At 40.7% G+C, this 14,506-nt stretch overlaps 1 protein-coding gene across 2 annotated transcripts in view; it reads left to right on the top strand.

Moving 5' to 3' along the window:
- Positions 1 to 12,027, top strand: part of pip5kl1 (phosphatidylinositol-4-phosphate 5-kinase-like 1) — a 32,278-nt gene extending 20,251 nt beyond the window's left edge. For both annotated transcript variants that reach the window (XM_026297706.1, XM_026297707.1), the window contains 6 exons: positions 4,646 to 4,770; positions 8,715 to 8,749; positions 8,843 to 8,898; positions 8,989 to 9,101; positions 9,397 to 9,559; positions 11,241 to 12,027. In XM_026297706.1, the coding sequence (XP_026153491.1) occupies positions 4,646 to 4,770; positions 8,715 to 8,749; positions 8,843 to 8,898; positions 8,989 to 9,101; positions 9,397 to 9,559; positions 11,241 to 11,685 (937 nt within the window). In that variant the 3' untranslated portion in view covers positions 11,686 to 12,027. The remainder of the gene's footprint in view (positions 1 to 4,645; positions 4,771 to 8,714; positions 8,750 to 8,842; positions 8,899 to 8,988; positions 9,102 to 9,396; positions 9,560 to 11,240) is intronic.
- The last annotated feature ends 2,479 nt before the right edge of the window (positions 12,028 to 14,506 follow it).

Here is a 14,506-nt window from a genome sequence, read left to right as displayed (position 1 = left end):
GCCCCATGGTATAATTTACATGTTCGTACCTTAAAGCAGGCATCACGAAGGCTGGAAAGGAAGTGGCGTTCCACAAACTTAGAGGAAATTTTTCTAGCCTGGAAAAACAGTCTACTAACATATAAAAAAGCTCTCCGTAAAGCCAGAACTGCATACTATTCATCACTAATAGAGGAAAATAAGAACAATCCCAGGTTTCTTTTCAGCACTGTAGCCAGGCTGACAAAAAGTCACAGCTCCGTTGAGCCCAGTGTTCCCTTAGCTCTCAGCAGTGATGAATTTATGAGTTTCTTTACAAATAAAATCACAACTATTAGAGATAAAATTCAGCAGATGCTTCCTATACCTGCAATAAATGAATCTTTTACTACAGTAGCTCTTGAATCATCTGTAGGACCTCAGTTATGTTTAGACTGCTTCTCTCCTATAGATCTCTCTGAATTTACATCAGTAGTTGCTTCATCGAAATCATCAACGTGTCTCTTGGACCCCATCCCGACTAGACTGCTTAAAGGCACCCTGCCATTAATGAACTCATCTTTATTGGACTTGGTAAATTTATCTCTAGTATCAGGCTACGTACCACAGGCCTTTAAGACTGCAGTAATCAAACCTTTACTCAAAAAGCCTAGTCTTGATCCAGGTGTCTTGGCTAATTATAGACCAATATCCAACCTGCCATTTATTTCTAAAATCCTAGAAAAAGCTGTTGCTAAGCAGCTATCAGACCACTTACACAGGAATGAACTATTTGAAGATTTCCAATCAGGATTTAGAGCACATCATAGTACAGAAACAGCACTGTTGAAAGTTACCAACGATCTTCTCTTAGCCTCAGATAATGGACTTGTTTCGATACTTGTCCTCCTAGACCTTAGTGCAGCATTCGACACCATTGACCACAACATCTTATTACAGAGACTGGAGCATGTGATTGGTATCAGAGGAACAGCGTTAAAGTGGTTCCAATCCTATTTATCGGACAGATTCCAGTTTGTTCATGTCCATGATGAACCTTCCACACGAACAAAAGTTAGTTATGGAGTTCCACAAGGTTCTGTGCTAGGACCGATTCTGTTCACCCTGTACATGCTTCCTTTAGGATATATCATTAGGAAGCACTCTATTAATTACCACTGCTATGCGGATGACACTCAGTTATATCTATCTATTAAACCTGTTAACACAAACCAGTTAACCAGACTTCAAGCCTGTCTAACTGACATAAAGGCTTGGATGACCAATAACTTTTTACTTTTAAACTCGGAGAAAACAGAAGTCATTATATTTGGGCCTAAAAATCTCAGAAATAACTTTTCTAAAATTATAGCTACTCTAGATGGCATAGCCCTGGCCTCCAGCACTACTGTAAAAAACCTTGGAGTTATTTTTGACCAGGACATGTCCTTTAACTCACACATAAAACAAATTTCTAGAACTGCATTCTTTCACCTGCGCAACGTTTCCAAAATTAGGAACATCCTGTCTCAAAATGATGCAGAAAAACTAGTCCATGCGTTTGTTTCCTCAAGGCTAGATTACTGTAACTCATTACTATCTGGATGTCCTAATATCTTAATAAAAAGCCTCCAATTAATCCAGAATGCCGCAGCCAGAGTCCTGACAGGAACTAGCAAGAGAGATCATATTTCTCCTATATTGGCTTCTCTTCATTGGCTCCCTGTAAAATATAGAATAGAATTTAAAATCCTTCTTCTCACATACAAATCCCTTCATAATCAAGCTCCTTCATACCTTAAAGACCTCATAGTACCATATTATCCCAATAGACCACTTCGCTCTCAGAGTGCTGGCCTACTTGTGGTTCCCAGAGTTCTCAAAAGCAGAATGGGAGGCAGAGCCTTTAGCTATCAAGCTCCTCTCCTGTGGAACCAGCTCTCAGCCTGGGTTCAGGAGGCAGACACTCTCTGTACTTTTAAGGCTAGACTTAAAACCTTCCTCTTTGACAAAGCATATAGTTAGGGCTGGCTTCAGGCAACCCTGAACCATCCCTTAGTTAGTTATGCTGCTATAGGCCTAGACTGCCCGAGGACCATCAGTGCACTGAGCTCCCCTACCCCCCCCCCCCCCCCCTTCTCTCCCACCTCATGTATATTCCACCATTGAATGTTACTAACCTTGTGCTCTCTCTCTCCCCTAGTTTGTGCTCTCTCCCTCCCTCTCTCTCTCTCTCTCTCTGTACCTTCTGCAGGTGTCCCTGGTCCTGGAGCTGTTTATCGCTGATGTGCAGTTACTGGCCCCACCAACTTGCAGTGTCTATTTGTTGTTTATTTTTGCTGTTCTTTTCTCTCTGCTCTATCCACTCACCCCAACCGGTCGAGGCAGATGGCCGCCCAAACTGAGCCCGGTTCTGCTGGAGGTTTTTTTCTTCCGTTAAAGGGAGTTTTTTTCCTCTCCACTGTCGCCAAGTGCTTGCTCATAAGGGAATTGTTGGGTTTTTAGTTTTAGTTTTTGTAAAGTGCCTTGAGATGATTTGTATTGTGATTTGGCGCTATACAAATAAAATTGAATTGAATTGAATTGAATTGAATTGAATGTTTGAAAAAGCAAAAGCAATTGTGGGAAAAGCTGTTAAGTTTATGGAAAATGTTTCTCTCTAACTCGCACGGCCACAATTTTGACTCTTCATACACCATTTTCTCAAAAGTAGTAGAGATTTTTGTTTTCTTTCAGGCAATGCTGTTCTCATTTTCTCATTACGGTTTTTCCACAAGGTGGCCAAACAGACAGAGAGTGACTGCTCAATCTCTCATTCACTCCCATTATAAAGAGCTCTACCATTTCTGGAGAGAAACACAAATGAAGGCTGTTTCTAACTCGCCACCAATCCTTCATTTTTTGGAATATCTTCACAAAGTGGATCAGTCTCTTTGTTGAAGCCTCTTGGCACTGTGAGTGAAAGAATTATATTGATAGCACTTATATTTTTTCTGTAGTCCTCCATTTTGTGTGGTGAAGTTTTCTCAGTTTCTCCAATCTGCGTGTGTAAAGTGCTGTGTCACTCCCCTTCCCACTCTGGGTTTAGGTCACCATAGCAACAGCTCATAAAGCAATAGCAGCATAGCAGCTGCCTGTGGTATGTAATTAAGAATGACTGGCTGCCTAATGTCCACTGCTGTTTCACATGGTGACCATTCTCAGTACCCCCCCACCTCCCACTCTGGGCTTAGGTCACCATAGCAACAGCTCACAAAGCAATAGCAGAACAACAGCTGTCTGTGGTTGGTAATTAAGAATGACTGGCTGCCTAATGCTGTTACACGTAGGGACCATTCTCAGTTATTTAGAGCAATTTACTCTGTGGCTGTTTTACATGTCAGCCATGGTGTCATCTCCCAGCAGGCCATGTTTGGACTTTCACAATAAAACTCTTGTCATTTATAGGAAGCTATTACATTTTCTGTAAAGTATAAGGAATATTCAAAAATAAAGTCCAGATTCTAGAAAAAGGTCCCATGAGTCTCCTGCAGCACCTTGTCCTTTCAAAATAAAAGCCCAGAAATAGCATTTTCTCAATAGAAAAACAGCAACTCAATATTAAAATGGACGTTACCTATTGGCATACAGCTTCAGGTACCAAGTGAGGCCATTTTCCATGTCAGCCATGGTTTCTGACATGGTCAGACTTTCACAATAAAAGTCTACAGTTATTTATAGTAAGATATTACATTTTTGTAAATTGTAAGGAATATTCAAAATGAAGTCCAGATTCTTTTTTGAGTTCTCATGAGTCTCTTGCAGCTCTTTGTCCTTTCAGAATAAAAGCCTTTTTATAGCACTTTCTCAAAATTAAAGCACCCTCACTACAGTTCGTATTTCTCAATTATCGCAACCGCATCGGGCGATTCAAAACATGCTTCGGCGACGCGGTTTGCCTCGAGCTTTTCGCGACAATCAGCAATCCCAACGCAATTTCTTCAGAAATTGCATCGTCTAGTTACCCATGTTGCGCATGCTTGTAGTTTTTTGATAGGTGCTGTATTTGATTCTATGCTTTAGTTTCAGTTTCTTACAACGTGGAGTTGTACACTAATGACTTCGATAATGTAGTATGTAGAACTATAGAGTCAATAGTCAGCTTTAGAAGGAAGTTGGGTGGATGGATGCATTTGAAACCATTAGACTTTCCCATAGGAGGAGGGTGTTTGATTGCAGGTTCAAATGTTGTATTTACCTTCAATCTGATGACTGTTTTTTGTGCCCTGTGATGGACTGGTGACCTGTCCAGGGTGTACCCTTCCTTTCCTCCAAAGAGAGCTGGGATAGGCTCCAGCAGATCCCCATGACCCTAAATAGGTCTAAGCGGGTATAGATAATGAATTGTTTTTTGTGGAAAGCTGAGCCATTCACTGAAGCATGAGTATGTAACACCCTGGGTTGATAGCAGGTTGAAAACTCCACAACGGAGTTAGTGATGCCACATTATAAAGTGCAACAGGACAGTTTAAGAAAGCAATTTTCTAAAACTGAATGACAAATTTTAGGACTGTATCCAGGGTGTTCGGTTAGGTAGTGGTAAATCTCAGACAACATATACAGTAACAAGCTTTCTTTATCAAAGGTTCAGAGTTTGGGTTGTTGTGTTGATTGGACAGTGATGTACTTTCTGTTCTTGAACTTCCAGAAATGATAAACGCTTCTTTTTGAAGACCCAGAATAAAAGGGAAATCAAATTCCTTCTAACCAACCTAAAGATCTACATGGAACATCTAAGGAAGTACCCGCATTCCCTGCTAGTCAAGTTCCTAGGTACGTATGCACGCACGCACGCACACACACAAACAAACAAGTCAGATTAAGGCTAACAGAAAATAGACAAGAATTTTTCTTTTGACTTTTCTTCTGTAGAACATTGTAATAATACTGATTTATGCATCTTTTATTTTATTACAGACCTAAATATTCTGATACCAAGTGTATGTTAGTGCCATATTTTCAAGTGATTCTAATATGGCAGAAAAATATTGCAGCACACCTCTGTATGGCCTGATCCCATTTATGGAATCACCTCTATGGACCACATCTGTATTGTAATGCTGCAGGAATTTTATATGTGAACTCACCCCTTAAAGGACCTTACACTGGTTTACCACAGTTACTTACAAAAACTGTCACATTTTGGTGGCGTGCTGAAGAAGGAGAGGCGTAAGACACAAATATAGGAGAAGTTCTTTATTTTGCCTGGACTCACTAGGCAAAGGCAGCACAGTCAACAATACAGTCCGCCACTCAGGGTAAACGGTTAAGTCTCCGCCACACTGCATTAGAAGAAAAAAACCTCTTTACAAACATACACAAACAGAACATTAACTACAATTAATACTCCCACAGAGAACAAAGGTGCATCAGAGGTATTTATACTAAAGGACACCTGGCTAATAAGACACAGGTGTCAACAATTAGAGACAAGCTGCTGGAGACCAAGACCGGGGAAAACAGGAACTTTGTCCAAAATACAGGTCCCCGGCAGGAAGTCCCAAATGGGAGTCATGACAAAAACGTACACATTAGCATGCAATACATTTTCAAATTATTTGCACAGCATCTGGGCTATGCTAGTAACTCCATCTTACAGATACTTGGGCTTTTCATTCACAGCATCACTTGCAGCTGCAAGCAAAGCCTGAACTGAAATGTCTATGTTGGTGTGTTTAAAAACACTCACATTCTCACACTCTTAAGAGAAAACTTACAATAAAGCAAGAAGATCTCTTCCTGAAATATTTGATAATTTAACCTCTGTGGGCCTCAAATTTTTTTAGTGACAATATGTGAGCGCTTTGGGAGAGAAATGTGTCAGTGGTGGTACTCTTCACAGAATATAAAATGTGATATAATATATATTTTATGTGAATCTTAAACTAAGTTGTAAAATAAATTCAGTACACTATTAAATTCTGAAATGTAGTGAAGTGAAAGTATGAAGTAGCACACAATGGGAATACTCTTCAGCTGCAATTCCAGTCAAAATTTTACTAATGTACAGAACTTGAATTGCTGTACTTAGTTACTTTTTGACATTCAATTCAGTTTTATTTGTATATCACTGAATCACAATACAGTCATCTCAAAGCACTTTACATAGAAACCCAACAAATCCCTTATGAGCAGCACTTGGCAACAGTGGAGAGGAAAAAGTCCCTTTAACAGAAGAAAAAACCTTCAGCAGAACCAGGCTCAGTTTGGGCGGCCACCTGCCTCGACCGGTTGGGGTGAGTGGATAGAGGAGAGAGGAAAGAACAGCAACAATAAACAACAAATAGACACTGCAGGTTGGTGGGGCCAGTAAATGCACATCAGCAATATACAGCTCCAGGACCAGGGACACCTGCAGAAGGTACAGAGAGAGAGGGCACAAAGTTAGTGACACTGGTGGAATATACATGTGTTTAAAGTACCACTGACCAACCTCATTCTGAACAGTCACTTACCACTGACTTAACTTTGACTTAAATCTGCACTTTCTATTAACCCTGTATAAATTGTGTGTAATGCTGAAAGAGACACTCATATGATCCCCTGACTCTCCTGTTCCCTACACTTTCCGCCTTTCTTTAAGCTTTTTGAGGTGGTTTCTAGGACATACTGTTTTTATCTGATTAAAACATTATACTCTACCTGCTTAGGGCCAAATGTCAGTCAAGGTGTGTAGCTGGTGAATACATGATAGTAGAACATTTAGCATCTCAGGAGTTGTGTAATGACACTGGTGACAGGCGGACCCAAAAATGCACAGCCAAAAACGAGCTTGAGGTTTATGTAAAAAGCTTTAATGATAAGGCGCCACTGTCCATGAGGGAACAGGCAGTTCGTAATCAAAATACAGGCAGAGAAGTCAAAATCAGAATATAATCCAAACAGGCAAAGGTAGCCGAAACACTAGGCAGAAGGGAAAACCAAAAACACATGATTAAGATCATGCATGGAATTCTTGACTTGATAATAATAAGTCTGGCAAGCTGACTTGAACGCATGGTTACAGTGTCAGGATTCAGGGTTTTATTAGTTATTTCAGGACCAGTAATTGCACCCACTCTGGTACTCAAGGTTAAAATCAAAAGGCTTTATTTAACCAAACAAGGCAAAAACAGGAAACAGAAACACTTGGCTTGGCAGGGACAGATCAAGGCAGGAAAACGCAACATGAAACATGAATATAGGACAAAGACATGGACACAAGGGAACAAGGCATGAGGGTCTGGGTCACACACATACTTGGGGACACATCAGACCACAGGGAAACATGGACACGAGAACAGGGAATCAAGGTATGAAGCAGTCTAGGGAATCAAGGCATGAAGTAGTCTGGGTCACACACACTTGGGGAGATGCACCAGACTACACAGAAAACAAGAACAGGAAAGGGAAACAAAACATGAGGGTCTGGGTCACACACACATTAAGGGAGACTCACCAGACCACAAGAAAACGAACAAGGCAGACAAGAACACCACAGAAACAAGACATGAACAAAGGGGATTAACATGAACAGGGTAACAAGTAGTGATGGGCAAATGATACCGAGGCTTTGGAGCTTGTGTCACTCTTCCTGAAGCGGAGTGATTCGAAACGCTGTGCCAGAGCTTATATCAAAACACCAGTGTCACATGACTGATGACGTTCGAAGCATCACTGTTTCGCTTTGCACTTCACTGCTTCAAAATGTTTCAAAGCTTTTCACTGGCTCATAGTCTTTCAGTGTGTGTCATTGGCTTATGGCGTTTCAATGCATTCTGAGGCAATGACAGCTTGACAGGTTTGACAGATTTGAGTGGTTTGGTGCCATACCAGCTATATAAGATGCAACATTTTGCTTCAGGATTTGGAGAGTGAGAGTATTTTGGCAAGTTTCATGGCGAGTCCCACCAATAAGCGACGTTCTAAAGTTTGGGATCATTTTGATCTCAAGAGGTCTGAACTTTTATTGCTGTCATGGGATTGAAACAGTGCCAGTGCTTCAGTCGTGCTCTTCAGAGGTTGCTATGGTTTCAGTTGTCCACCAGATGTCACCGTCACTGAAGTCTCGAAGCTTTGAATCTTTTTTGGCACAATTGTCAGGAAAGCCTCAGTGCTTCATGAGGCTTCACTTGCCCACCACTAGTAACAAGATAAAACCTGAACACAAGAGGAACTAGACAAAAATGCAAGACATGGTGAAAACACACACAAAAGAAAGCCAGAACAACTTAACTTAAACTTGGGAAAACAAAATGCAGTCCATGATCAAACTCCAAGAACAGATAGCAAGCAGACTTGAGGCAGGCAAAAATCAAGCACTCAAGGCATGGGACATGGTATCTCAACAAACAACCTGGCAACTAAACAATGACATACAGAGCAGACAAACTGGCGAGTGCATGGCTAGACTTGCACATATATACTCTTCTAGCTGGCCTTAATTATACAGAGCAAACTAGACACACTTGGAAAGTAAAGCCACCACAGTAGACCAAAATAAAACAGGAAGTAGATCAAAAACAGGCAAATGTTTATTAGTTCCTGACAAGTTGGTGGAGACCAAAACAAAAAAGTGAACTTTGGATTTAAATGAATGCCCAGAAACACTACTATGAATATGTGTGTGCATACACTAAATATAACTGTCAGATGCTGGTCACATGCTCATATACCACGTTGACACATTGACCAAATGACAGATAATATATTGCACTGATCTCTCAATGTTTTTTAAGGTGTTCACAGGATCAACATCTCACGCAGCCAGAAGGTACAGATCATATTTATTACTGTTTTCTGTAGCACTATCATTTCAGGATGTTGCCTATAAACTACATTTTCTTTTGGTACTTGTGTTTTGCAGAAATATTTCATTGTAATGCAAAGTGTGTTTTATCCAGATGATCGAATCAGTGCCAGGTAAGCCTAGTTTGCTTGCCCCCCAAAACCCAAAGCATTATTTGTACATTGCACATATTTGTATTTGTATGTGGTATTTTGTGTTGCCAGGTATGACATTAAGGGCTGTGAGGTGAGTCGCTGGACAGAGCCTGCACCAGAGGGAAGCCAGATTATTGTGGTTCTCAAAGACCTCAATTTTGAAGGTCAATATATCATTCTGGGTAAGGTAATACAGTGTGATGTTACAGCATGAGTGTTATGAGTCAAATGCCACCATTTAATAGCAGAACTTCAGACCAGTCAGTGTATTATTTCTACAAATGTGCAAAAATGCATTGCATTGTCTTAAACCATATATAAATATCTCATTTAAATGGGTCTCATTGAAATAAATACTCAATGCCACAAATGTGTGTAAATCTCAGTAATAATATTAATGTATTAAACATCTATGCTGTGTATTTCTGTGTAGTGATGTTATAATAACAATATTACATGGTGTGTGCACGTGTGCAGACCAGGAGCGTCCCTGGCTCCTGCGGCAGGTGGAGATTGATACACTCTTCCTCCAGAGGCTCAGTGTGTTGGACTACAGTCTCCTCCTGGCCCATCAGCCCTTGCATCATGATGAGCGTCACCAGTGTCTCTCCTTTGCTACTCTCATCATGAGGACCAAAAGGTTAGTGTCTTTAGGTAGTTTTTTTATGAAGTTTGCCTTTTTATTTGATAGTTGACAGTCTAATGTTAATAATCCTCAGTAGTGGCAAAAAAATGAAACTACTAATATGCTGATCAGTACTAAACTAAACAATAACAATAACAAATATAGCCGCAAGCGACGATGAATGGCCCTCGCCTCGAGTGAACCATATCCACAAGCAATCCGCGGCCGGCGCCGACTCCAAACCGCGTTGCCGACCGCTTCACCTGGAGCCCTTCAAACGACAGCAGGATTTGGAGCCGGGAAGCTGGGGTGGAGGATTTTTTAAGGTTAATGTGCGTTTAAGAAACAGACAGCGAAACACTTTACATTTCCATGGTAACCAGAGCAGCAGTTGTAAACACACATTTCCAGATGTACTGAGACACAAAAACACAGACACACATATTAAGAGATTAACAAATATATTCAGCCACACACACCATTGCACACACCCGTGGACACATGCAGACCATGTCCTAAATGTTCATTTGACAGGACTAGCTGAGGTGGGGGATTTTGTAAATCACTCCAGAGGCCACAGTTCAGAATGAAAAGACACTTTTTTTACACCATCACAGTGAAAAGAGTCTTGTCTCTCATAAAACCACAAGATTTATTCAATACCAAGGTCAAACTGTGGTTCCAGTCACCTCACTGGGAGCCCTTTAAATGAGAGCAGAATTCGGACCCAGAAAGCTGGGCTGGTTAGGTCATTGCCAAGGCAACAGCGTTATACAAGGGGAGTTATTGCGCCTACTGTGATTTTGTTCCATCACCTGGATTCAGGCACCCGGGGTCTAAATTTGGGTCTCTGTTAAGCAACATTATGCACTAAACCAAACTGGTTAAACACACAACTTTGAAGCAGAAGCAAACTGGCTCATGATGTATGAGAAAATAGAAAATAGGCAACAAAATGGTTCTGACAAATATCTCTGATCATTGTCTAATTCATCCTGATGCTATTGTAGTCTGTCTATGTCATCTCACAGAAAATAATAACACTGATTCAGGACTGAAATATTAAACTGATGCAGAAATTTTCAAAATGTATTAGTAGACATTTATATTCCTCAGAGGAGCATTTGTCATAAAAGAGAACAGAACTAGAAATAGAAAAGATTTGTGCCATTACCATACCACATTTCTAGTACAAAAATACAGCTTTCTTGGTTTAAAATGAACTGTTGAGATTTCCTGGATGGAGAAATTTGTGCTTCCCACAGGATGAGTTGCACCAGCTTTGGTGATCCCTAACATTTCCATCTGCTCCCATTATCTGGCCAAAAGTCGAAATACACGATTTATGACAAAATACCTGCAAAAGGAATTCCTTGCTGAAAACATTTTCAGCCTTGGTTGCTCTGTGTATGTCTGTAGATTCTTGGTCTTAGTCTGCTTTCCTTGATTCTTCTGAAGGTTTGCCTGACTCATGTCATAATTCATAAAATGAAAAACTGTTTGTGCTATGGGCCTGCCATCGTATTCGTGGATTAATTGAACTATTTTAATTCCAGACTGATCTGTTTTTATGCCAAATTGTTTTGTCATCTGCCTGTCCCAAATCGCAACATTCATAACTCTCATTAATTGTGAGCAGGTTACATAAGTGCTGTGATTCATATGTACTATCTTCCTTGCAACTCTCTCATTTTAGATCTGTGAATCCACGCTCGAGCCCTGTTTATGCAGGCGTAGCTGCTGTCCCTGGGGCAGTCCCAGAAGATGATTGCACCTTACTTTTATCTGAAGCAGATGGTAGCAGTTTAAAACAGCCACAAACAGGAGATGCATCAAAGGATAACACTCTTCAGTTGTTCCCAAAGTTTGCTGGGTCAGACAGTGATACAGCTGAACCTCCAGACTTCAGGGCTCAAAACCGCCGTTTACTACCCAACTTAAAGAATCCTCTGCATGTCATTGATGGGCCTGAGCAGCGCTACTTCATTGGCATCATTGACATTTTCACAGTTTACGGTTTTAAGAAGAGGTTGGAGCATTTGTGGAAGAGGCTGAGACATCCAGGTCGGTCCTTCTCAACCGTGAGTCCACAGGCATATTGCCTCAGGCTTTGTCAGTGGGTACAGGATCATACCAAGTAGATCCTGAAAGAATGATGGAGACTTACCACCACCTCTCTTGGAACATTTCCAAATAACCAAATGGTCAAGCTGACCTCATGAAACAGGCTGATCTACATCTGATTCTTCTGTGGTGTTCTTTTTTTTTCATTCCTAAACATGCTATAGACTTCTTGAGTCCAGAAAAAATATTTTATGCAGGTACATAAATCATTTTTGTAGAGAAATTATCATATAAAACTGTTATTTACTGACATCATGCGTGTTTTCCTAGCTTCAGTAGACTGCTAAATAGACAGCATTAAAAAATAGCTAAATAAACAAAAACTGCAGATGTGTTTAAACCCACTTTGTGTCCAGCTCTCCTCCAACCAGTCTCCCTGAAGACCAGTAATCCCTAATACGATATGAAAAAGAAATTAAAACTTTGCCTCTTTTAAAGCTGTTGTGCTCTGTTCTTTAAGTGACTATGAAACATAATTCAATGCTATTTAGAATGTTTTGTACTTAAAAATAATGCAACAAATGAGTATATGTGGTATTTAAGATTTGCAGCCCCCAAAACAGTTGAACAAAAAGATGTAATAATAAACCTATGGACACACAACAACTGTGACATTGGGTGAGAGGTGGGGTATACTCTGGACTGACACCAGCCTATCACAGGGCTAACACATAGACAGGCACACACTCATACACTCATATTCCCACCTATGGTCAATTTAGAGTGACCATTTATCCTAACCCCAGAGTGCTTTTGTTTGGACTTTGGAGAGGAATCCAGAGCACCTGGAGAAAACCCACGCAGTCATGGGGAAAACATGCAGACTCTATTCAGAAAGGCCACAAATTTCAATAGGATCCAAATTTAGAACCTGTTTTTAGGTAACAGTGCTAATCATTAGTTTCTCTGCCATGACTTGCCCTCCCTGCTTAGCGACCACACAGGTATTTCATCCAAGCCAGCTGCCTTGTTGTGCTTGAGGCTTCTGATCACGATCTCCACCTCTTCTATGGTGATCTCATCAGTCCTCACTTGGAGGTCCTCCTGAGCATCTACCATACCAAAGTTTATCTGGTCAAGTCTGAGTGGTTAAGAGTTTCTCAGAAATGTTAAATTCACCTCTTGTTCTGCTCGTCTTGGGGGATTCGAACCTTCCTGTTTTTGTTCTTGATTGGAGCGCTGGAGTTGCTCCTTCTCCCAGTCAACTCATTGACCATGCGATATATGAGCTTGGAGTCATTTCTGTGAAACTTTCCTTCACAAGCTGATCCAGATTGGTGTATCTTTGGCTTTGGCCATCTCGTCTATTGTCTTGACATTGTCCCTTTGAGGCTTTGCGGCTTTCCTTTCATCAATAAGTTCCGATGATCAGTCTTGGATTCTCTGTTCCTTCCATCTTCTTTGGCACCTCCCAGTGATGTTCTGGGCGTATTTTATGGTGGTGTCACTGACGCAGTCCCATAGATCTTCCACATTTGCTGTCTCTCCAAGGAGAGGAAAGTGGTTGCACAGTTTGGACTCTTTGAGCTTCTCAATCACAAATGGTCTATCTGGTATGGGCTGTCTATCTGATCCAGCATCTCACTTCGCTGACACCCAGAATGTCCAGCCAATAGTCATCGAAGACCCATAGTGATTAGGCCAGAAAATCACTTCTGACTTCAGGCATTGGACACCAGAGACGGTTTTCTTCAGTACCATCACATGGCTCAAAAACAAATTCTCACCTTGTTGACCAAAAGCTCTGATTCTTCTTGCTGTTTCCATAGCAGCTGGGGATTTTACGGTGATGAGTTGTCAGACCAACACCCCACCCTCCTCCTTTTGCATCTGGGCTTGGGACTGGCATTGTCAGAGTGAAAGGTTTGATAATAGACTATAATTGAATGCAACCAAGTGTCAGAGTTACATGGCATGCACATAGTTGTGCTTTATTTGGCTGCACTCCGCTTGTCATGCAAAACTGTTATCTGTGTAAATTATGATGAGGTCATATGGTCTGAAATATGAATGTAAACATGATAATGAGTGTAGAGGAATGCCTTGAATCCTTAATAAGTTTTTGGGTCCTCAATAGTCTGGATACACATAATCCACAGACAGAAACACTGACAGAAAAAATACAGTTGAATGGCCAAACATGTTGAACTAGTTGAAGACATTGATATGATGTTCTGCATAACAAACCTATTGCGTTTTTTGTTACGTTTTTTATACTTAACATACATCTTGCCAATAATATGTATATAGTTGAACTTTTACTTGAAAATAATTAAATTCAGGACTTTAAAACATCTAAATATTTCTTCAACCGTTACCAAAATGTTGTAGCAGTTACTGTGTGTTACAAGTATAGAGGAAAGAGGGCCCAAATGCAGATCACAATTTGACTTTTATTTACAGTGCTTATTTTGAAAGCAGTAAAGTGTTTGGCGACGAGGATGGGATGGACATGCCACTGACCAGCGCCTGTTCTAGACCGCAGGACCCACCTGTGGTAAATTTAAAAATTAAGGGAAAGTTCCGCTCCGACAAACGGAGGACTGGATTCCCGCCTGAGGTCAGAACGGGTGGCGGACAGTGGATGCTCCATTCATTTAATAAGTGAGTACAGTGTTATGAATCATTTCTTGTGTATGTCTGTTAAGTGTTGATTTATGTTTTTGGTATGTTTTTGGTCTGCGTCAAAGAAAACCCTAGGTGTGTGTGTTTGGTAATCATGTGATCTTTGGAATCCCTCGTGGTAATGAGACCAGTGAGTCTGAGGGGCAGACGCCAGATGATGAAAAAATAATCCTAAAAAATAAAAAACAAAAAAGAAGGAAAAAAAAGAAACAA

This window comes from Mastacembelus armatus, chromosome 12 (assembly GCF_900324485.2).
Source record: "Mastacembelus armatus chromosome 12, fMasArm1.2, whole genome shotgun sequence".
Taxonomy (NCBI): Eukaryota; Metazoa; Chordata; class Actinopteri; order Synbranchiformes; family Mastacembelidae; genus Mastacembelus; species Mastacembelus armatus.
The sequence above is the reverse complement of the archived record's forward strand: the minus strand, read 5'-3'. Positions and strand labels throughout refer to the sequence as shown.